The sequence below is a fragment of the Leptopilina boulardi genome, unplaced genomic scaffold, assembly GCF_019393585.1.
Source record: "Leptopilina boulardi isolate dan_hultmark-lab unplaced genomic scaffold, ZJU_Lbou_2.1 LbouV2_195, whole genome shotgun sequence".
NCBI lineage: Eukaryota > Metazoa > Arthropoda > Insecta > Hymenoptera > Figitidae > Leptopilina > Leptopilina boulardi.
The window spans coordinates 1,604,234-1,629,790 of NW_026137746.1; the positions used below are offsets into that span (position 1 = coordinate 1,604,234).

The window sequence follows — 25,557 nt, forward strand, 5'->3', positions numbered from 1 at the left end:
ACTTTTTATTTCCTCATTTTTGATGTCAATGCCTTTTCTATAAAGATAAAGAAAAAAAAAGAAAAGATTTAATGAAAAAAAAAGTCAATTGAAAAAAAAAAATTAAATAAAAAAATTGTAATTTAAGATGAAATTAATGCAATGGTTTCCGGCTTCTGGTTTTTCCCAATGAACCAGCAACGTTTTTCATATTAACGATTGTTTACAAATATAATGCAGAAAGTTTAAATGGAAAGAAGGGAGGGGGGGGGAAAGCCGCAGTTGTCCGTTATTCTCTTACCAATTCAGTTGATACAGTTCCTGGCACCGTACCGCATGATTGTGCGGAAATATGTTTGACTAATAATAATAATAATAACAGAATAAAAGAAGCTCAAAATGCGGGCACTTACAAATGTCATTTAACTAAATTCAGTTTTTCTTTCTATATATATATATTTTTTTTTTTTGAAAATGAACCCCCATTCAATCAGTGCATCTGTCAAGGAAGAAAATTTTTGGAAAATTTTTATTATTCCCCCTATAATAGTGAACAAATTTTAATCTCAAATCAAGAATATATTTTTATTTAGAAATATTTAAATATGCAATTTATTCTTGAGAGTGTAATTTGGATTTAAAATAAGAGGATATATTTCAAGTTTAGTATAATTTACTTCTAAAATAGGGATGACATATTTTTTAATTATAATGTAATTTACTCATTGAAATAAGAGTATATTTTACTTTTGAAATAAGAGTAAATTTTAGTTTTACCCGTGTGGAAAAATCGACTGGACCCCAATCTGTGCCAGACTGGGTTTCCCATTGTCCAAAATGGGCAACCCAGACAACGCCCAAACTGGGCGCGTAACGCTAATCCCAAAAATTTCCCAAGGTTGGGAAATCCCAGCTGTGGCCAGATTGAGTTATTCCATTTTTATTTATAATTGTTAATTAATAATTATATAAATAATTTAACAACAAACGAGTAAATTAAATGAATAAATATAATTTCCTTTTAAATGAAATTGTATTAAAGATGACGACTAACAAACAATGTATATATAGTAAAAAAAAGTAAAAAAAATATTTATATAATTTAACAATTAAATAATAGTGTATGTATTAGATTTTCAAGTTTTGGTACAACTTATAAATGAAAATCGAGAAATAACGCAAACCTATGAAATAAAGAAAAAATTGCGCACGAGGGGAATCGAACCTACGACCTACGGACTTATAGATTAACGCTCTAACCACTATGCTAACGACGCGTATCTGCAGACAAGTTTTAATTTCTCAGTATCATTTATATCATACAATTATTGAATCAAAGATGTGAAAAATATCATTAGGTTAGACAATAAATTAAAATATAATCACTTACTTAATTTCATTTATTTTAATTTCACATTTTTACCAGTAATAGTTTGAATTAATAAGTACCAAAGTCAAAATTTTGTTTAAATAATTTATTAAATTAGAAAATTATGTTTAATTATTATTAATAAATTGAATAAAAATAGAAAATAAATGATTGAGAATGGGATCAGAGTCAAAAAAATCAAAAAGACTCAAAAAACGACTAAGTTATATTATTATTAATTAGCTTAGTTCAATAAATTAAAAACTAAGAACTTGACATACATTTTATTTATTCAGGGAAGATATTATTTAAGCATTAATATAATTAACTAAAGTTTTCAATTTCCTTATTTTTCCTTAAATGTGAATTTTGCCCATATTGACTTTTGGAAAAATCTCCAAACGGCATATAAATTAAATATAAATATAATTAACTAGTTTTATTATTTTTCAAGTTTTTTATTTATTTATAACAGAATATTAAATTAAATTTCAGTTTGGGAATACTTTGGGAAATCCCAGTTTGGGCCAGGGTGTCGATTATGTAATTTGATTTGATTCTGACATCAAATTCAAATTTATTTTGCCGTCAAAGTCAAATTTAATTCGAGAAATTCATTTGTTCATTTAATTTTGACGTCAAATTCAAATTTATTGTTTGATTTGACTTTGACGTCGAAATAAATTTGAATTTGACGTCAAAATCAAATCAAAAAATAAATTTGAATTTAACGTCAAAATTAAATGAACAAATGAATATCTGGAATTAAAATTGACTTTGACGTCAGAATCAAATCAAATTACATAATCGATTGGGTTGACCCAAACTTTGCCCAAGTACAATGAAAAACAAACATTTTTTTCAGCTTTTCACAGTTGCACTTTTTTGTATATTTGTTCACCATATTATTGAAATAATAATTTAATTAACTTAATTCTTTTAATTCTTCATTTTTCAAACTTTGGAAAGCCAAGTTGGTCTCAGATTGGCGCCCAGTCTCACTTTGGGTGACTTTGGGAAGATTTCCACACGGGTATTATATTTTACTTTTGAAATAAGAGTATATTTTAAATTTAGTACAATTTATTCTTAAAATAAGAATATATTTTACTTTTAGTATATAATTTACTCTTGAAATAAGAGTATATTTTACTTTTAGTATATTTTAATTTTGTAATATAAAAATATTTTAAATTTAATATAACTTTCTTTTAAAATAAGAGTAATTTTTACTTTTAATATATTTTACTCTTAAAACAAGAATATATTATAAATTTAGTTTAATTTACTCTTGAAATATGAGTATATATATATAAAATTTAGTATAATTTATTTTTGAAATAAGGTTTATTTTAAATTTAATAATAAATTTTGAGAATTTACAGTATACTCTTAAATTAAGAATTTTTATTCTTATTTTAAGAATGTATTTACATTTTTATGTAGGGGAAAATTGAAAAAAAAATTGTTTTTTACATATCAGAGTAAATTTTTTTCTTGAAATACAATGATGATTTTTATATAGTTTTTAAAAAAAACTTTACTTTCTACTTCGTTTACTTATGTTTTTAAGTAATATCTAATGTCAAATTTTTTAAAATTCCATAAACAATTTTTATTTAAATAATTTCTTGTAATTGCTTGTGTTTAACAATGGGACACTCAACAATGGAACAGGCAAAAATTTAAGTTTATGAAACGTGAATATTGGCAACACTGATTATAAATTGTGTCAGCTATACACACATGCGCGTTTATACTTACACAACGACTAAACATGTGACATAAAAGTTTTCTTTATGTTTAAAAAACAATAAAAAATTTTAAATTTCTAATTAATAATTATTACAATTATTGTTCGATAAAATTTTGAAAAGTAACACTTGATAAGAGAACGACAATTCAAATTTCGCGCCAAATTGTTTTTAGGTTATGACCAAGTTCAGCAGTACTGTAAACGTGAAAAAAAAATAATAGCCATGTTTCATATGAAACTTGACCTTTGTATTATAAAAATGTAAAATATTATTAAATTATAAGTGTTTTGCAACATTTTTTAACGTTATTTAATGCACAAAAAAATATATATTTACAAAGTATGAAGCAGAATATTATTATTTGAAATAATTATTCGGTATTTAATAATAGGTATGTCCCATTGTAGAACACGAACCTTCAAAGCAAGAAAAATTTATCAAGTTCCAAAAACTGAAGTTTTCTATTTAATCACATAATCTTAATAGAATGTATATGCATTATGTAGAAAAGAGTTCAAACTTTATGGTAATAGCAAAAAGTGTTCAAAAATATGTAAAATTGACATCATTAATATGTTTTTGAGAAAAAAGGTGTCCCATTGTTTGTCACTCTCTCCTATATACTGAATTTGAGAATAACTTGTATTAAAAATTAAAATATTCTTAAACAGCTGGCAAGGATATTTATATTTATTCTTAATATTTTTAGAATAAATTATTTTTATTAGTGAAAAGATGAATTGTATACAATATTTATAGAAATTAAAACTCTATAAATTTAAATTCAAGTTTAAAAAAAAAAGATTAAAATTAATTTATCAAATTAAATGAATAAAAATACAGTTAAAAATTTTAATCTATAAAGTATAAAAAATGGTACAAATAGAAGATAATTTTATTTAATTATTTGTTAGAATAAATTTGAGTCATAATAAAAGTTAGTCAAACTGAAATTTTTTTTTTTTGTACTTTTTAAATTTACGGCGAGTGCATCAATTACGGCGCGTTCATAAAAAATAACTATTATATAACTATATATTATATTTAATATAATTGTTGCAAAATGATTTAAAAAAAATTATTTTAATCTTTTTTTTGATACAATTACTAATAATGATGCACATATTTAAACAATTATTAATTTAATTAGGGTCAACCGGGGTAAATCCGAACGCTTTTAGTAAGTTTCAACAATAACATAAGTTTTTTCTTTAAAAAAAAATACTTCCGGTATTCTGGTGCATGAAGTTGTTACTTTACTTCTATAGAACAATTTTATGGGGTAGAAAAAATTTTTGATAAATTACAATCGCAGGAAACTTAGCGTTCGTATTTACCTCGATACTTTGCAACTTTCCTAAAATATGGGGGTAAATACGAACGCCACTGTATTTCAGAAAAATCTTAGGGAAAATAAATTTAAAGTATTGCCATTGTTAAACTTATATAAAAACTCAAAAAAAATACGATAATAAACCTATTATGTAATAATGCATCATATATAAATACAAAAATCAAACAGGTTAAAAATTAAAATGCATTACACAATTAAAACCTTCAATAACTTTATCAAATCATAACGGATTTTTGCAAAACTTGCTACAGAAAGTATTTTGGAGTGATTGAATGTAAATACAAAAATAAAAGTCAAATTTTTTAAATTCAAAATGGCGGACTTTCCTAAAACTTATTTTTAAAAATGATCAAATTTGCTAACCCTGAAACCCTCCGAGTAACAATTTTCGAGCGAATCCAATGAATTTTTTAATTCTCGTCCGCCATTTTGAATTTTGAAAAACTGACTTCAAATTGGTAATTAGCGACCCCAAAAACCGTAGAATACCAAATTTTATTAAGATCCTGAAAAACTTTTTTCAACAAACCATTTGGCAAAAAAATTGAAACACTCCTTCGAGAGAACAGAGATTAAGTTTCTGCTTATTAATTACTAACGAGGATACGTATAGAAAGAAAAACTTTTTTCCATGTACTTTTATAATGTTAAAATAATAGTGTAATGAAATAAAAAGAATTTTGTGTGGCTCTGATGTAAAAAAAAATTATTGAAAATACCGTTCGGATTTACCCCGGTTTTCCAATTTTCCTGGGTAAATACGAACGGTTTGATATTATTAATAAAATTTTACAGAAGGCAAAAATGAAAAATAGTTTCTGTTCTAGTATTCATAACAAACAATTATAAATAATAAAATAAATTTTTAGCTTCATTTTCTTCAAATACGAGACAAAATACTGAAAGAGTGTCATCTTTGATTTTCAATCTTTTTTGCAATACTCGTTATCTTTGTTTATGCTGTTGCTAATTAACAAACGAAAAATGGGATAATACTTAGAATCTCTTCAAGAGGATCTGAGGTAAAAATTCTCATAACGAACTTATTTTTAAAAATTTTAATTAAGCTGAAATAATTAGCGTTCGGATTTACCCCCCGTTCGGATTTACCCCGGCTGACCCTATTTGAGATTAAATTTTTTTCCCTCGCCGTAATTGAAACATTTTTAAAATTTCCATTGGCCTTAATTACAGCGGGCAAAGTATCTTAAAAATAGACGTGCAATTTTTGGTCACCGTAATTAATACACCGAAACTGATGCAAACGCGCCGTAATAGAAAATGATGATATTAGTTTTAATTTCTCATATTTGTTTAAATAATCGATTTTTATAAAATTTAAAATTTTTTTTTAAATATCTAAATAACATAACCACTTAGTTTAATAAGTCTTAAATTGACATTATACAATAAAAAAAGTCGAGTTTTCTACTTCAAAGGTGTTTTAACTCAAATCGCGCCGTAATTGATGCATTTACCCTATATATCAAAATTTTGTTATTTTGTTAAAAATTTAACAAAATTTTGTTATTTTGTTAAAAATTTTAACAAAATTTAAAAAAAAAAAAAAAAAAAAATGGAAAAACATGGTTAGAGTGATGACATCACAGAACAAAATTCCCGACAAAAGGAATGAGTTAAGTTCCTATTCATTCAGTAGTACGACGATTGCATTTCATGATAATGCACTTAACCTACAAAGAAGGGTCCGTTGCTCCCATTGCGCTGAGACTCGTGTGCGTATTATAAGAGCGTTAATAACAATATGTGCACAGCTCGCTTGTGCAGATAATATTTATTACATATATATATATATATATATATATATATATATATATATATATATATATATATATAGAGAGAGAGAGAGAGAGAAAGAGAGAAAGATTCTACCTTTAAGATTCAATAACTGTCTTTCCACAGAGTTTCAAAAGATTAGATTATAATTTAATTATATAAATATAGGTTACATTTGTAGACACAGAGAAAGAGAGACAGAACATTATTATGTATCCATATCGAAAAAAAAACGATTTTTGAAGTCCCCTCTTGAATATTATATGTTAAATCGCACTGTGACGGAGGACTTTGCAAATATATAATATATTTTTTTCTTTTCATAATCTTATTAATATTTCATAGTTATGATTTTACAGTTTTCAAAAAAAAAAAAAAAAAAATTAATTAATTTTATTGTTATAAACGAAATGAAAAATGTAGGAAATTTAATATTTATTATACCTAATTATATTTTATATAGTATATAAATTTTTATATTTTATATTCTAAAAATTAAATAAATTATGTTGTAGTTATTAATATAAATGTTAATTTTCAAAGAATCGCAAATTTTTTTTTTTTTTCTAAATCTTATATCTTGAACTAAAAATGTAATTAAAACAATAATTTTAAAGTAATGTTTAATTTTTCAAATTTTTTTGTACTATATTAGAGAAATATATAATAATAATATTATTAATAATGATAATAATAAAATTTAAATGAATTATTATTGTATTAAATAAATTGATGAAATAAAAAATTATCTACTTTAGTGATTATTATATGTGTATGTTTATAACATTTTTAAAAATAGTAAACATAACAAATAAATTCTAAATATACACTTCCCTCAACAGTTTTGTATATTCTTATCTTCGTTTCTCTGTATATCATATTCAGGGTCGAGTTTATCGTACGAGGGGCCCTAAGGCATTAAGGAAGTGTCCTCTATTTTATTCAAGTAAATGTCATTTTTTTTTTCATCTCAAAATTATGTTCGGGCTATATTTTTTATATACGTTATAATTTTGAGAAACAATTTTTTAAAAATTTTATAAATTTATTTTTTTGAATATTGTTTTTTGCAAATATATATTTTTTTCACAATATAATATTAATTATTATAATTATTATTAATATTATTATTATTATATTTTTTATTATTATTATTATTACTCTTAATTCAAGAGTAAACTATTCTAAATTTTAAATATACTCTTATTTTAAGAGTAATTTATACTAAATTTGAAATAAACCTTATTTTAAAAGTAAACTACTAAACTTTTAATATACTCTTATTTAATATACTCTTATTTCAAGAGTAATTTATACTAAATTTGAAATAAACCTTATTTTAAGAGTAAACTACTAAACTTTTAATATACTCTTATTTCGAGAGTAAACTATACTTAATTTTAAATGTACTCTTATTTTAAGAATAAACTGTACTCAATTTTAAATATATTCTTATTTTAAGATTAAATTAAATTACTTAAATGATTTTTTAGGTACGGAATTTTTTTGTTTGTTTTAAATTAAAATTCAAAATATTTATTGATAGCTACATATTTTTTTATGTAAATACATTTTTTTTTTTATTGACTGATAAAAAATACAAATTTTTTATAAACAAAATCCATTGAAAACTTTATTATTTTTCAAGTTGTATGCGGGTAACATATTTGTAATTAAATTAAATTTTCATGTTTACTTTAAAAAAAAAAAAAAAAATTGATAATTTAAAAACATGAATTTTATTATTTTATTAGATTTATATTATTTTTTTTTTTATTATTGTTTTATCAGAGCTATAAAATGTTTTCATATTTTTATAATCTACTTTCTAATTTTCTAAATTTTTGTTAACTTTCACAAATTTTTTTTTTTTTTTCCTTTTCATTAGTGTCGTATGTAAAGTATTATTTTTTTTAGCGAGAAAAACAAGTCCCACTTCTACATCAAAATAAAAATATTCTTATTTTGAAAGGAAAATTTCTCTTCTAAAATCCTCTCAAATTTTATACTTGAAACAAGAATTTCAACAACTCTTGAATGAAGAGTACGTTTTCTCTCTTTTTAAGAGGATTTCAATAATAGGACTAATTTATCATATTCCTCTTACATTGAGAATAATTTTTTTTTGTTAAATGACAGTAATATTCTCAGAACTTGGATTAATATTTTTGGTTTAATAGATATATTATTCCTCTAATTTATAAGATAATTTCCGAATGGAAAAAACGAAATTCTAAAATTTAATAATTTCTTCTTGGCGCTTATTTAAGAATATTTATCATATATTTTATTATTATTATTATTATTATTATTATTATTATTATTATTATTTAGTTAGAATATAATAGTCTTAAAATAAGAAATAATTTTTAAATTTGAGAAATATTCTTCTTTTAAGAATATTATTATTATTTTGAATCTATTATAATCTAACTGTAAAAAGAAAATACATGGTTAGTTTTTCATTTTTATTTACGAATATCCTCTAATATTAAGAAGAAGAAGAATAATAATAATCTTATGAAGATGACAGTCCTCTCAAAATAAGAGGGAAAATTTTATGACAATCTTCGCAAATTAAAAGGAATAATATTATAATACGTAGAAGATATTCCTATCAAATTAAGAGGATTAATCTTATGTAAAGGACAGTCCTATCCAAATTAAGAGGAATAATCTCATTTAGATGACAGTCCTCTCAAATTAAGAGGAATAATCATATGTATTGAAGATATTCCTTTCAAATTTAAGAAAAATAATTTTATGTAGAGGACGGTCCTCTTAAATTAAGAGGACAAACTTTTGGATTATATTTTAGAGGAAAATATGTATTAAAATAAGAGGAATCCTCTCAAAACAAGAATATTTTTTTTCAGTGTCTGTCTAGATTTGGCACTGTTTTTTTTTTTTTAAATTATTGTTGCATTCATTATTATTTTTTTTTTACCTTAATTTCTTTATGTTACAAAATTCTTTTTCTAATTCAAAAAATGCGATAAAATCAATTTTATTTTTTTCTATATGTTGAGGAATCTTGAGTTTATGTTTTACACATATATATATATTTGTATGTATGGGTGAAGTTCTGAAAACTTCGTTTGAAAAAATTTGAAAAGAGATAATATCTTCAACCTTCACTGATTTCTTTTTTTTTTCTAATGATTTTTTGTTTGTATCTTTGATTTTAGATTTTTGGAGGAGTCGAAACATGAGTGTCTTTTAGGTGCTTTTTTTCCCCCTGATCTCTTCGAATTGGGTCTGATTTATATATTCGTGTAGAGTGAACGGAAAGGGGAGGATCATGGAATTTTACGACGTGGGAACAAGCGACTTAAGGGAGCTATGGGATACCTATCTCATAGAACCGGTAAGTAAAAGCCCTCATGATTCGAATACCAGGAATTTTTTTTTTCTTTTTTCCTTTATTTTCACCATCCCCTATATATATACACACACACACAAGCTTTATATTGTATGCTGTATTGTGTTAAATTTTATTATTCTACACATTAAAGTACATTTATATTATACGATTATGTATTTAACACTAATATTATTTTCCATTTTATTATATATATATACGTATTAAAATATATGCCATAAAAAATTTACTATAATTGTTCACCATTGATTTTATGGTAGACGAAATTTATTTCAAAATCAGGCAGGCTGAAACGTCATTTTTTTTTTCTCATTTTTACATTTGAAAGAGCATTCATTTTCTTTCAAAATTCGTTGGAAATATTAAAAAATATTCAAAAACGAATTTTTATTGATTTCAATTATTATTTGATATAATTTTCATATAACCGATTTTTCATAATGCAGAAGTTTTACTTAACCGAAAAATCATTTAACAGAATTTCTAGTTGATAGAATTTTCATTTGTCCGAAATTGCAAATGGCCGAACAAACAATCGATTTTGGCGCGATTTTGCAAATCAACCAATCACAATTTTATGGATAATTATTTTGATTGGTTGATTTTAAAAATCGCGCCAAACTCGATTGTTCGACCATTTGCAATTTCGGACAAATGAAAATTCTATTTAGAAATTCTGTTAAATGATTTTTCAATTAAGTAAAAATTCTCTAGTATATGAAAAATCGGTTATATGAAAATTATATCAAAAATAATAATTCGAACAAATGAAAATTCATCTGAAAGAATAAAATGAAAATTCTATGCAATGAAATTTTACCCAATGAAAATTCTTTAAAATGCGCCTATTATGTTAAATGAAAATTCGTGCAAATAAAAATTTGTCTCAAAAATAATTATGACAAATGAAATTCCATAAAATGAAAGTTCTAATTAATTACTTTTAGAACATAATCATGCGTCTTAAATATTTAATAAAAATAAAAAAAATAATTTCTTTGCAGTGATAAGTTTAAAGAAGCCCTGTAAAGATAATTTTTTATAATAACAAAGATGTCAGTTACATAATTTAATCTTTCTATTAAATCTATAAACATAAATCGCTTTTCCCTAAGCAGAAAATGTTATAATCTCTGAATCGTTGCGATCAAATAGATATTAAAATATTTCTCAAAAAAATTAATTGCAAAAAAAAATGAACGTAAACATTTTTTGGATATTTTAAATTAAATTCATTTTTTATGATTTTTTTTTTTTCAATTCAATTTTTAATTCTTCAATATTAAAAAAAAGATATAAAAAATGTAGCGAAATATACATAAAAATAGAAAAATCTTAATTTTATTTTAAATAAAATATAAATAATTGTCTAACTTATATTGGTGAAAAGAAAATTTGGAAATAATAATTTTTATTAAAGATCTGAATTTTTATTCTAAAATTTAGAATATTATTTAAATATTTACAATATTTTTTTAATATCATTGTCAATTAATAGTTTTTTTTTTTTTTTTTTTTTTTTTTTTTTAATATCCCGGAAGTCAATATTTATTTATTTATTTATTTATTTAGAACATAACGGGACATGCCCTTTCGTACAAAAGTACTCCTAAATTCTAATAGTTACGTAAGTAACAATACAAAATATAAAATATTAACTAAATCTAGGTAGGCGCTATAATGGCTAAAGTTCATTATAAGTTTATAATATGTCGACACTCTTGCTATTCGGCAATTAATATTTCATCAGAGAACGTGAATTATTATTTGTCGTCAGGAATAATAAGTTTTGAAAGCTTAAAATAAAAAACGAAAATTGCAAACGTTTTTGAAAATTAATTACACTAATCCTTTTTTTTTTTTTGTTTAATACAAAAATAATGCAATTTCTCTAAGTTGTAAATTTTATTTTCTAAACTGAAAGCGCTTTCAGAAAATTTCGCTTGGAAATTCCACTTTATGAAAATTGCAATCTAATATGGAAATTCCAATTGGAAATCTTTTTAAAATTCAATTTTATCTGCAATTTTTATATTATTTTTAAGAGTCAATTTTTTGAAAATATACTTTTTTATCATTCCGAACAAACATGGATTTTTAAATTTTCATTTTTTTTCAAAAAATAAAAATTCAAACTATTAAAATTAATAGTTAATTTAATTAATTTTATCTATTAACAATATTAACTACTAATCCCTATCCTTAAACAAAATTTCCAGTCGGAATTTTATGGAAGCGCTTTCCTATGGTTAATTTGTAAAACAAAAATTTCTAATTTATAGAGATATCATTAAATTAATTTTAATAAACAATAAAAAATGCTTCATTTTATTAATAAATATAAATTAAATAATAAATCAATTAATTTTTTTCTGAGATGTAAATAATTTTTGTCAAGTCAAATGAGTGCAATGAACTCTTAATATTGTGCAAAAATGTCAAAACGTTTAATAAATTGTTTCAAAACGTGAACGGAAACGATGCGATGAAGTGTGTGTATCGAATTAGTAAGATTTTTTTTTTTTTTTTTGAACGAAGTAAAACAGTTTTTTTTTTTTTTTTTTTTAATTGTTTTGCTTTTCTTTGAAAATATTAATTTCCTTATTTTTGTTATTAAAAAAAAAAAATTTCCTTTTTGTCCAAAAAAAATAACAATAATAAATGTAAATTAAAAAAAAAATTTGTAATTTAGATTTTTCAAAATTAGTGTCAGAAATTGAAATTCCGTAGATTTGTAAAATTTTTCAAAAACAATCCATTTAAATTTCCCCATATTAATGGGCATTCTTTCTTAAACGACCACAGTAAAAAATTTTTTAAAAAATTTGCTAAATTATTGCCCTACAAAAGAGAATAAAAAATAACTAAAATTTCAACTGAACAAAAACAAAAATCCTCCACCAATATATTAACGTTTTTGGCATATGTTTGTTTATTCGTTGTAAAAACCCTCCTACAGAACGAAACTGAAAGTCAACTGTACGACTTCTAAAATGTGACACTGTCACATTTCGGATCCTCCACCCATATATTAACGTTCTGGCATCTGTTTGTTTATTCGTCGTAAAAACCCTCCTACAGAACGAAACTGAAAGTCAACTGTACGACTTCTAAAATCTGACACTGTCACATTTCGGATCCTCCACCCATATATTAACGTTCTGGCATCTGTTTGTTTATTCGTCGTAAAAACCCTCCTAAAAAACGAAACTGAAAGTCAACTGTACGACTTCTAAAATGTGACACTGTCACATTTCGGATCATCCACTCATATATTAAACTTTTGGCATTATAATATATACAAATATCTTTTGATCTGAATTTAAAAAGCCACGAAACCCTAGATGTAGGCGCTTTGCGCATGCTTATCATTTCCTGATTTTTTATGTTACTTTTTATGTATAAGTATTATTTAAATAACAAAAAAAAGTTGTTTAAAAAAAAAAACTTAACCTTTTTTTTCAAAATATTCTTATTTTTCAATTATGGCACGATTTTTTCTAACATATATATGAAAACTTACCCCAAAGGGATTTTAAAAATCTCACAATCATATCTTAAGTTTACCTTTTTATGTTTGCCACTTGACGTTTTCATTTACTAATAAACTTAGTGTTAGTTTGGGTTCATCTCTTTTCAAAAAAAGATAAGATTAGAATAATAGATTATAGAGATAAAGTATTATTACTTAAGAAAGTCACACAATTTTAGGGAAAGAACCATCATTTGGTGTGTTATAATAATTATGATTATTATCATTTGTTATATATATATATATATATATATATATATATATATATATATATATATATATATATATATATATATATATATATATATATATATATATATATATGTTACAAAATAAAAAAAGATAAAAACTAATGTAGAAATTAAATACAAAATCAAATTTTTATTATTATATATATTTATATTATATAATAAAAAAATTTTATTCAGCAAAAATAAAATTTTACTTAGAGGAAATAAAATTTTTCTTTAAAACAACAAAAAAAAATTGTTTTTTTTAAATTCGAAAAAAAGTTTAAAAATTTTTTTTGTAATAATTTTTTCTTTATAAAAATTGTCTTAAAAAATTTGTCATTTTTCTTCTATAGATTTATTTACTGCAAAAAAAAAAAAAAAAAAAACGAAAAAAAATGATTTTAACTTAAAGCAAAACTGTGTTTGCAAGTAAAGAAAAAAAATCATTTGAGTTTAGTTTAGCGAACTACTTTTGCGATAGGGGAAAATTGCCTACGATAAAATTTATCACTGACATTTGAAGTGACATTCATTACAATTTGCGTTTGTGTATTATAAAAGAAATATACATATGTCGCTTTGGTTCATAGGAATTACTAACAAATTTTTATTTATTTTTTTTTTTTTGTTATTATTATTATTCTCCATTATTATTTTATTATTAAAACTAGATTTCTTTCTATTATTAAAATTTAATTTTAATGGAAAATAATAATTTTGTCAAAAATAAATGAATTTATTAAAAAATTTTAATTTTAAAAATTGTAATATTAAAAATTGTTGTCAATATCAATTTTTTCAAAAAATTGCAAAAATTATAAAAAAATTTTATTGAAACTAGATTTTTCTATCAATAAATATAGAAAAAAAAAGTTTATAAAATATTTTAAAATTCGTTAAATTAAATACAAACAGTTAAATTAAAATTCAATTATCAAAAAAATAATACAAGCATTTAAAAAAGGAGGTATCGAAAATCATTATTTATTTTCAAAAAAGAAAGTATTGAAATTTTTTGTTATTTATTTATTTATTTTTTTTTTTTTTTGCAAAAGTATTGAAAATATAATCATTGCCCTAGTTATTTAATATATATATACTTACATTAGAGACAAAGATCAGCTGACTTTTAAAGACATTGCAAACACAATTATTTCTGATATGGAAATTGTATATATTGATAAAATAATTATGTTTATACAGCCACATAAACATAATGACAATTAGGTAAATTACCTTCATTTTTTTTTTCATAATAAATTAATAAAGATTAATAAGTTTTTAGAAAAATTGTTAAATTTTGAAATTTTTCAAAATGTTTTTACCTGTAATATAAGAAAAAAATTTCTCTTCTTTTTTTTTGATCATTCATATTATATATATACATATGAGGCAAAATTCATAAAGTTATTCAATTTTAAAATTGAAGGTTATCGGATCGATCTGAAATTTGCACAAACTTTAGTAGGAGGAGAGTCAGCATGGTTGGGCCAGTTTTTGACTTGTGCCCATAACTTCCGTTTTAGGGTAAATTTTAAATTCTCTCATATATGGTTGGAAAAAAACACTAAAGTGAAATGTTTCTTCTGAACATCAGAAAATGATTGGGTCAAAAGTGTAAAAGTTACAGGCATTTAAAAAAAAAAAAATTTTTTTGTCGTGTAGGTTGGACCAGGGCTTAATGCTTGGTCCACTGTAGTAAATCGATATGAAATGAAGGAAACTGACCAAAAAGGACCAGCAAATGTGCAGAAAAATACTAAAATTGAGCTGAAAATGATAAAATAAAATTTGAAATTAAAATAAAATTAGCCCCCTGAATCAAAATCCGATTTTCGCGAAATTGTGTCTAAAAAGTTAAAAAATAGTACAAAAATTTATTAAAACCAATTTTTTTTTTTAATGGAAATGGCATCTTTGACACTTTTTTTTGTAAAATTGAATTTTCGATGTCTGGACGTATGATAATATTACAAAATTGGTGGGTGGCCCAACCATGACGAACGGCGTCGTAAACAAATACACGTTAAATAAACATAATAACAATAACAATAACGCTAAATAATGATTGAAACTTTTAAATTACATTGTAATGATGAAAAAAATTTTGACCTATATGTTTTCGAAAGGTTTTTTTGTGCTCTATCGAATGGTGAAATTTTTTTTTTTTTAATTCAAAATTTACCCATTTATATATAGAAGTTACGATTTTTTAAAAAATCCACTGTTCACATTTGACGAAAAACTTGAACCCCCTATCCCCCCTCTACAGTTTTGCATAAAACTTAATAATAATTTGTGGGTGAAGTACTCACACCCATAGTACTAAAGTTTGTGCAAATTTCAGCCCGATCCGAAAACCTTCAATTTTAAAGTTGGATCACTTCAGGAATTTTGACTCATATATATATATAGTAAAATTTTGATTTAATGGCTTTTTATAGGACAAGTAAAAGATATTAAGAAACATCTTTAATCTTTATATATATAATGCTTTCCGAAATAATAAATATATTTTAGATTAGGAAATGGCGTCGTTTAGACAAATGATTATTTGATAACATTACACAGGCCTACAAAATTTTGGATTTTGTCAGACCCAGAAACTGGAATAGTCATTTTCGATGTAATTTGTCACGCTGAATCCAAAAATGACAAGGAAATTACTCTATCACGTCAGCATTTTGAGATATTCTAACCTAAAAGCGTGAAAAATGAAGTTTTTGGTAATATTTGACACTCTATAAAATCGACAAAAAATTTTTTTAATCATTGGTCCAAATTTCAAAAGAAAGTATTATATTTCTCCTTTCAAAATTTTCTAGGTTCGATCTGATCCAATTTTTTTCTCTGAGATACAACCATTTAAGTTTTACATTACATGAACTAAAATCCCTTTCAAAAAGAAAAATAAATTGCAAAGTACTCATATCACTGAAACTTATTTCACGGGTATTTTTGAGGTCGCTAATTACGAATCTGACATCAGATTTTTGAATTTCAAAATGTCGAATCCCATATGGCGGACACTTTTTAAAAAATTTAACGAATTCGCTTGTCATTAATTACTTGGGGGTTTTTAGAGTCGCTGATTACGAATTAAATGTCAGATTTTTGAATCTGATATCACATTCGTAATTAGCGATTTTAAAACCCCCTGAGTAACAATTTTCAGTGCCATGAGTACTTCGCAATTTATTTTTCTTTTTTAAAGGGATTTTAGTTCATGCAATGTAAAACGCAAATGGTTGTATCTCAGAGAAAAAAAATTGGATCAGATCGAGCCAAGAAAATTTTGAAAGGGGAAATATAATACTTTCTTTTGAAATTTGGACGAATGATTAAACAAAAACTTTGTCGATTTTATAGAGTATCAAATATTGCCAAAAATGGCATTTTTTACACTTTTAGGTTAGAATATCTCAAAATGCTGACGTGATAGAGCAATTTGCTTGTCATTTTTGGATTTAGCGTGATAAATTACATCGGAAATGACTATTCCGGTTTCTGGGTCTAAAATTTGTAGGCCTGTGTTATTATACAAACACAAAACTGGAAAATTATTATTTAAAATAAAAACTTGTATTAAAAAAAAGTTTAAAAAATTTAACTTAAATTATAATTTTTTAAATATTTTAAAAAAACACAAACAATTTGAAACATTAATTTTTTTTTTCAAAAAACTAGTTAATTATTATTATTATTTTATCCTGATAATTTAATCAAAGTTTTTAGAATATACTTCAAACTTCATTTTAATGAGCAGTTAATGGTTAATTATCGTTAAAATTTCCTGTAACTCCTTTTATAAGAAAACTTTTTTTTTCTTGAAAATTATGTTTTAATTTTGAATACTTAAAAACCCGTCAAATTGTATTATTTAATTGTAAATAAAAAACAAATATTTTTTTTTATTATTTAACAAAATACACAAAATTAAAATTAATAAATTTTAGATTCTTTTTATTATTCGTAAAATTTTTTTTTTGAAATTTATATTATATATTTATGTAAATTTATATAATAACTTAATTATATATCATCTATTTTAATAATATACATAATATATATATCTGATGTATAAAGAACGTCAATTTATTATTTATTATTATTTAGAATGTCAATTTATATTATATGTTTAATATTAGATAAAAAAAAAAAAATTAAAAATTAAAAACAATTATTATTGAAAATAAAAACAATTTGTTTGTAAGCTTTTTTGCAACATGAGATATTGACTGGACTTGTTCTTGTATTAGGGTGTTAAGGACATTGTTACGAGGTCATCGATTGAGGTACATATTAAAGGTTATATATCATGTTTAATATTTTGTTATTTAATAGAGAAAATAATTTAAAAACGCGCAGAATGATTAATTAATTTAATATTTATTATTATTATTATTAATAATAATAATAATAACAATAATAATTATATACAATATTGTTTTCTGATAAAAATATTAATTTTCTCAACTTACTTAAGCACACAATAAATATAATAGATTTTGCAATAATAACACAAAAATTTTAAACTGCTATATCTTGCGTTCTAATAATCGGATTGAGGTCTACTATTTTTTAAAATGTCAAGGAAAATGAGAGGAATAAATCTCTTTCAGAACAATTTTTTATAATTTTACAACTAAAAAAATTATTAAATAATAATTGAATAAATTTCACGCGACAATCTAAAATTCAATCACTTAAACGCTAAAATGATCTTACCAGTGTTTTCTTTAATGTTCCAATGGAATCCAATTGTAAATGCAAGTTTAACTTATTTAATTTTAATAATTTACAAGTATAAACAATTGCGATTTCTGCTAGTTGACGTGCAGACGACATTGCGCACGCAGCATTCTCCTGTAACCAGCTGACGTGATTCGTGGACTAAATTGGCTACGTGAGAATGCTGCGTGCGCAATGTCGTCTGCACGTCAACTAGCAGAAATCGCAATTGTTTATACTCGTAAATTATTAAAATTAAATAAGTTAAACTTGCATGTACAATTGGATTCCATTGGAATATTAAAAAAAACACTGGTAAGATCATTTTAGCGTTTAAGTGATTGAATTTTAGATTGTCGCTTGAAATTTATTCAATTATGTTAGAATATTAACTTAATACAGAGAAAATAAGCGCAAAGACTGGATTAAGAGAAATAAAATGTACACAAGGATTTTTGGCATGAAAAATAGTATAGGCTTTATTTTGACAACGGGTAAACGAGGACTGGCTTCAAATTACCTGAGTACAGACCTTAGGACCTTCGTTCGGGGATGTACATGAAGTGGAGAGATCATATAAAGGGACCCTTACAACTTTTCTTGAATTTCATTATTTGTACATAGAAAATAAATATGTCGCAAATATAGTTGTAGTTCCAACAAATTATTATTTAATAATTTTTTTAGTTGTTAATTGTATGGCTGATATAATTATTCTGTAATGAATAAGAACGTAAATTTATAAATAATTTAAAAACATTTCAATCGAAAATTCAGATGTTAAAAAGTATTTTTTTTTTTGTAAATACGTCCCCTTTCTGAATTTGAACTATTTCACGCCTGATGTATTTTGAAGAGGGTCACTTTACCCACGCATTATTGATTTATAATTTATTATTCATAAACATAATGGTGTTTTCAATTTTTTTTTTTCACCTTAATTATCATAATTGCTATAGACGAAGGGAATTACGTTGATAAACATTTTATTTATTTTTTATTTTTATTCACATTTATTAATTTTAATCTTTTATATTCTGGACTATAAGAAGACAGTTGAACCGCAATGTATATACATATATATATTGATATATACCTTCGGGGAGACTTTTACCTTGACTTGGTTCGTGTCGTTGCGTCAAATAACTGATAATGGGAATAGGTATTGTGTCAGGTTATCAGGTATAACTTATTATGACTTTGTGTGCAACATATATTTGTTTACTTCTGCCGTACCATTATTACAATAAGCTTTCGTGAGTTTGCATTTATATCGATGTATATTTTTTCAAAAAACATTGTAACAGTCAAATATGTACGTTATTTTTAATTTTTTTTTGTTGGTTACAGCTCACAATTGGTTAATGTGCATTTGGGATGCAATTATGTTCTAAAAATCATAAGTTAGAATTTTCATTTTATGGAATTTCATTTGTCATAATTATTTTTTAGTAGAATTTTTATTTTTTTTGTAATTTGTATTTTGCAGAATTTTCATCAAAACTATTTTCTATATTACAGAATTTTTATATAACAGAAAATTCACTTGACAGAATTTTTATTTGTTCGAATTTTTATTTGTCAGAATTTTTATTCGCACGAATTTTTATTTAACATAATAGGACATTTTAAAGAATTTTTATTGGATAGAATTTCATTGCATAGAATTTTCATTTTATTCTTTTAGATGAATTTTTATTGGTTTCAATTATTATTTTGATATAATTTCCACATAACCGATTTTTCATATTACTACAGAATTTTTACTTAACCGAAAAATCATTTAACAGAATTTCTAATTTATATAGAATTTTCATTTGTCTGAAATTGCAAATGACCGAACAATTAATCGATTTTGGCGCAATTTTTGAAATCAACCAATCAAAAATTATCCATAAAATTGTGATTGGTTGATATTAAAAATCGCGCCAAAATCGATTAATTGTTCGGTCATTTGCAATTTCGGACACATTTTTTTTTCTTTACAAAGTTACAACGAATTTAATTTTAATTTTTCCAATTTTCACTTCTCTTTTAAAAGTCAGTAGAAAAATGACAAAACAGATTTTAAATACTTTTTATATGATTAGTTTGCCTATACATGTAGTTACAAAAAGTTAAAACTAAATATTTTGTAAATATTCGCAAAATTCAATAAACGGAAATAGCGATATCTCGAAAAAAGGAGCAGGTAGAATTTTTATCTCAACAGATTTTCACTTCTGATATGATGCAGAATTATCCCCCATAACCCGATTTTGGATACATTTTAGTCAAAAAATTTTTTTTTTGGTTCAGGTAAAATGTGCTGAAAAAATTTGCTATAACAACTAAAATGTTTGCTAAAGCAAAAAAAAAATGTTAAAATCTTAATTTTTCCCCAAATGGAAAGTGACGAGAAAAAATTCCGATAATTTTTTTTTCGTTATAATAATAAAATAAATAATGGAAAAAATATATTTTAAATGTTTGTAATAATTTTAGATTTTTTTTTTAGATTTTCTATTACTTTAATCTAAATTGTTATATTTGAAATTTCGAGTTTATTGTATGTTGGCTTACAGGCTTATATATAACATTACCAAGTTTAATTTTCAATAATGTTTTCAAGCGAAGTTATCAGTAAAGAACCGTTTTTATATGCGTTAACTTTAGCGCCACTTAAAAAAGCAAAACGATAAAAAAAATACACAGAAGCAAGTTAAAATATTTTTACCATATTTCAAAAATGACGAAACAATTTTTTTCGTACTAGTTTTTTTTTAACTTGACTACATAATTTTGATTAAAAAGAAATATTGTTGAATGAACTTTTATTAAATGAAATATTTTATCTATAGTGACCACTTTTTCCCCATTAGGATAATTAGCTTTTTTTTCAAATATTTACCTGTACCTCTGTCATTCACATCTACGCTATACTCACTTTCTAGCCATTTTGTATACAGGGTGAGGAAACTGAAAAGTTGTACAAAGGGATGTGTTGATAAAATTCTGAACCAAAATCTTTACGTAAATTGTGGTGAAATGTAACATTTGAGACGTTGCACTCTACAATTTGACAGAAGTGTAAAGCTGCTTCTACAATAACTTTTTTTTTCACCACACTTTATAAATTGGTTTGTTATTCACAATCTGACTAATCGTGGACAACCAATCAAGTTTGTTCATTTCAGAAAATGCAAAGAAAAGAAAAAAAAATAAAAAAGATAATTTTTAACAAAAAAAGTTAAATAATTATTTAACAAATGTTGGTTTAAAATAATGTTTTAAAAATTGTACATTTGAAACTTTTAAAATTTGTTGAAATTAAAGGTGTGTTTACATGCTTGCGTTCGAACGTTGCGTTTTGTGTTGAACAATGAGTGTAACAAGGATGAAAGTATCTCTCTCTCTCTCTCTCTCTCTCTCTCTCTCTCTCTCTCTCTCTCTCTCTCTCTCTTATTGTTCAACGCAAAATGCATCGATCGAACGGAAGCACGTAAACAGTCTCTTATTTTAATAATAGTTTTGTTTGTTGTTTGACACAACTTTTTTACTTTTAGGTTATGTCAATGTGTTGAACCTTCTTATAATGAATAAAGATGGTACTGCATTTACGTTTTCTGTGGAAAATTTTTTTCTTTATATTTTCCAAAATGCACAAACCTGATTGGTTGCGTCCCCACAATTAGTCAGATTGTGGACAATCAATGACATTTTTTTCATGGTTAGTTTCCATTGTTCCCACTCGAAATTTGTCATAATTCTGGTCAACTACCGCACCCTGCAGTAGTTACATATACTAAAATTTAGTAACTTTATTGTTAAAATTAAAAGTTACTATAAAGTTACTAAATTTTCACTAGAGCAGAGTGCGGTAGTTAACGAGAATTATGACAAAATGGCGAGTGGGGACAATGGAAACTAACCTACATTTTCATAAAGGCTAGTTTACAAAATGTAAGTGAGACTTTATAGTACATTTACACCATCTGCCGAAAATTTTTTTTTTTTCTTTGCATTTTCCCAAATACACAAACCTGATTGGTTGCGTCCACAATTAATTAGATTGTGGACAATCAATCAGGTTTGTACATTTAGAAAAATACAAAAAAAAAAAATATTTTTTAGTAAAGGTGTAAATGCTCCATTAGCCCTACCGATACAGACTCTTTAGGGTGAAATCATATATATATAATAAATGATAAAATGTTTAAAGATAAAGTATGAAATAAAGTATTCATTTTGAATTGGGTCAAGTTCTGACATTATTTTAGAATAAAAATCGACATATTGTTAGAAAAACTGTCATATATACTAAATGTGTCTATAGACATAGAAATAGTATAGTTGCATATTATAAGAGGGTCAAGGACCTCGACTAAAATTATATACACTCTCCGTAAATGAGCAGCACGGTGAGAAGGGGAAGGGCTCTGATGGCTTTGTAGCGGTCAAGTTGAAGGCCGGACAGTACCCTGCGTGCACAAACGTAAGGAGTGTATCGAATCAACACACATTCGCCCTTCTCATATATACACACACATACACTAGAGAGATTAGCCGATTGGAATATTATGGTCAATCGTAGCGAATCGTCGTCGGCCCATTGCCTTGGTCCCACTCTCTCTCTCTCTCTCTCTCAAGGTAGAAAAAGACTCACCAGAATGTCTCTCAGCTATGCGGAAATTCAACTTATAAACTCCCCTCCCCCCCCTCTGTTTCTCTCTTTCTCTCTATTTCACATATTCATTTCTCTTTCCCTCTTCTATCTTTCTTGTTGCCACCTTATCAATCTCTCTTTCTCTTCTTTCTCAGCATCCGGCCTCACAAAAAGATTTATCTGCATTTCCGTCGGAAATTCTCTAGATAAATCGGCAAGGCTTACCATTTTTAGAAAATGTCTAAAACTTAGAAAATTATTTTTGTTCTAAAATTAAATTTATTTGAATGTATATACTGTAGAGAAAAAATGTATTACGCTAAATATATTCCTTGAGAAAAAAATCATAATATAATTCACTATTTCTAAAAACACTGATTTAGCAGAGATTTTGATATTATTTTTGTATTTTTTGAGTTTCTTACTCATTTTGAACAATAATTAGCCTAAACGACTGTAGCGCCATCTGCTCTGGTACTTATTTAAATATGTCGAGTTGCGCCTCTATGTTTGTTTTTTTTATATTTTCAATGCTTTAAGCTTTTGAGATTCTACATCATCTTGTTGTTGTTATTTTCAGATACATTTTCATATAAATTATGGGTCATTTTTAACGAATGTGTAAATTAGAGTCTTAGATTATTTCGATGGGTTCTACGAATTATAATCTATCGTTTTGTTACCAATACAAATGGTATTATCTATTCGATGCAAGTTCACAATGATCTAACTATTTGTTTCCCGATAAAAAAAAGAGTTTAACTGTATTTTTTGCATAATTTAGTAATTAATGTCAAATGATTTGGAAATTTAAGTTCTTTCAGTTTATTTTTTATAATTATTTCCTGCATTTATTTATATTTATTTATTTTTATTATTTATTTAATGTTTAATGTTTCTGAAATATCATTATGAAAATTCGAATTGTAACATAACCAAACAAATATATAGAAACTATAACTTTTTCACATTGAAATTTATGTTTTTTTTTTTTTAATACATTTCACTTAAATTAGGGTAAATGCACTAATTACGGCGCGATTTGAGTTAAAACGCCTTTGAAGTAGAAAACACGACTTTTTTATTGTATAATGTCAATTTAAGACTTATTAAACTAAGAGGTTATGTTATTTAGATATTCAAAAAAAATTTTAAACTTTATAAAAATCGATTATTTAAACAAATATGAGAAATTAAAACTAATACCGTAATTTTTTATTAAGGCGCGTTTGTATCAATTTCGGTATATCAATTACGGTGACCAAAATTAAGTGTATTTTTAGGATACTTTGCCCACCGTAATTGAAGCCAATGGAAATTTTAAAAATGTTTCAATTACAGCGAGGAAAAAAATTTGATCTCAACTAATTAAATTAAAAATTGTTTAAATGTCCATCATTATTAGTAATTGTATAAAAAAAAAGATTAAAATAATTTTTTTAAATCATTTTGCAACAGTTGTATTAAATATAATAGTAATAATTATTATTTTTTATGAATGCGCCGTAATTGATGCACTTACTCTACAATATAACTTTTTATTTTTTGAAAATTCATTTATTTATTTAGATTTCTCAATTTAATTAATGGATTTGAAATTTTAAATTACTATTTATTTGATAAAATCTAATTAATAATCATAACAATGATGTAATTAATTAATGTATAATTAATTTATTTTTCCTAAATTTGAAGTAATTATTTTCTCGTATTTTTATTACACAGAATAGTCAATTTAAAAGAATTTTAAAGAATAAAAAAAATAAAAATTCGGCATTTTAGGAATTTTGTAAAATAAAAAATTCTGTTAAAAAAGAAATTTTTTCTATAATATTCTTTCTGTAAAATGAAAATTCTTTTAAATCGACTATTCTGTTTAATGAAACTTTGAGCATGTATAATAATTTTGATAAATTTATGAAATAAAAAGTCTGTATAAAATGAAAATTTCTTTAATTAACAATTCGCTGATATAAGATTTCGGTTAAATTTATTTTTGTTACAAATATTTTTTGATTCAAAAATACATATATATATATTTGAAAAAATTTGAGAACGATAAAATTTTAATGTGAGAAAGCAATTCAAATTATTTATATATATAAATAATAATTGATTTATTTAAGTTTATTTTTTGAAAAGAGCTTTTCAATATAATGAAAACATTTTGAAATGAAGAAAAGAAATTCAAATTGGATTCTTTGAAATTGTGCAGGACATTTGGAGTAGAATTTTAAAAGCAAAAAAAATATATATATATATATATAAATGTATATGTAAATAACCTTTAGATAAATTATGTATAAAGATCCTTTAAAACTTTCTAAAAACTTTTTGTACCTTTTGTAAACGTGAGGCATCTAAATAATTGCCATATCTATAAGGAAGTTTTAGCATAAAAATGTATTTTGTATTAATATACAAAAAGCTCTCCAAACATGATAAATATATATATTATTTTTTAAAAATAATTTTTGTTTTGTTATGAAACAAATTAGAATTTAAAATTTTTACACTAATCAAACATAATCAATTTGAAGATACAAATAAATGAATGTTATTTAACTTAATTAATTTTTTTTTAGTTTTATTCGAAGATATTTTAATTTATATAAAAAATATTATTTATTTATTATGAAATAAAAAAAAATAAATATGACAATTCGAATTGATACATAAAATACATTAAATTCTTATATATATATAGATAAAAAAACAATTTAGTTTAAAAAAAAAAAGATTGTGAAATATAAAATATTTGAGATCCATTCATGTGCT

General features: G+C 24.0%; 1 protein-coding gene across 1 annotated transcript in view; it reads left to right on the plus strand.

Annotated features, from left to right (window-relative positions):
• Positions 1–25,557, plus strand: part of LOC127278103 (cyclic AMP response element-binding protein A) — a 52,496-nt gene that overhangs the window by 1,684 nt on the left and 25,255 nt on the right. Inside the window, exon 2 of the mRNA XM_051299643.1 lies at positions 9,445–9,623. Within this exon, the coding sequence (XP_051155600.1) occupies positions 9,558–9,623 (66 nt within the window). The 5' untranslated portion in view covers positions 9,445–9,557. The remainder of the gene's footprint in view (positions 1–9,444; positions 9,624–25,557) is intronic.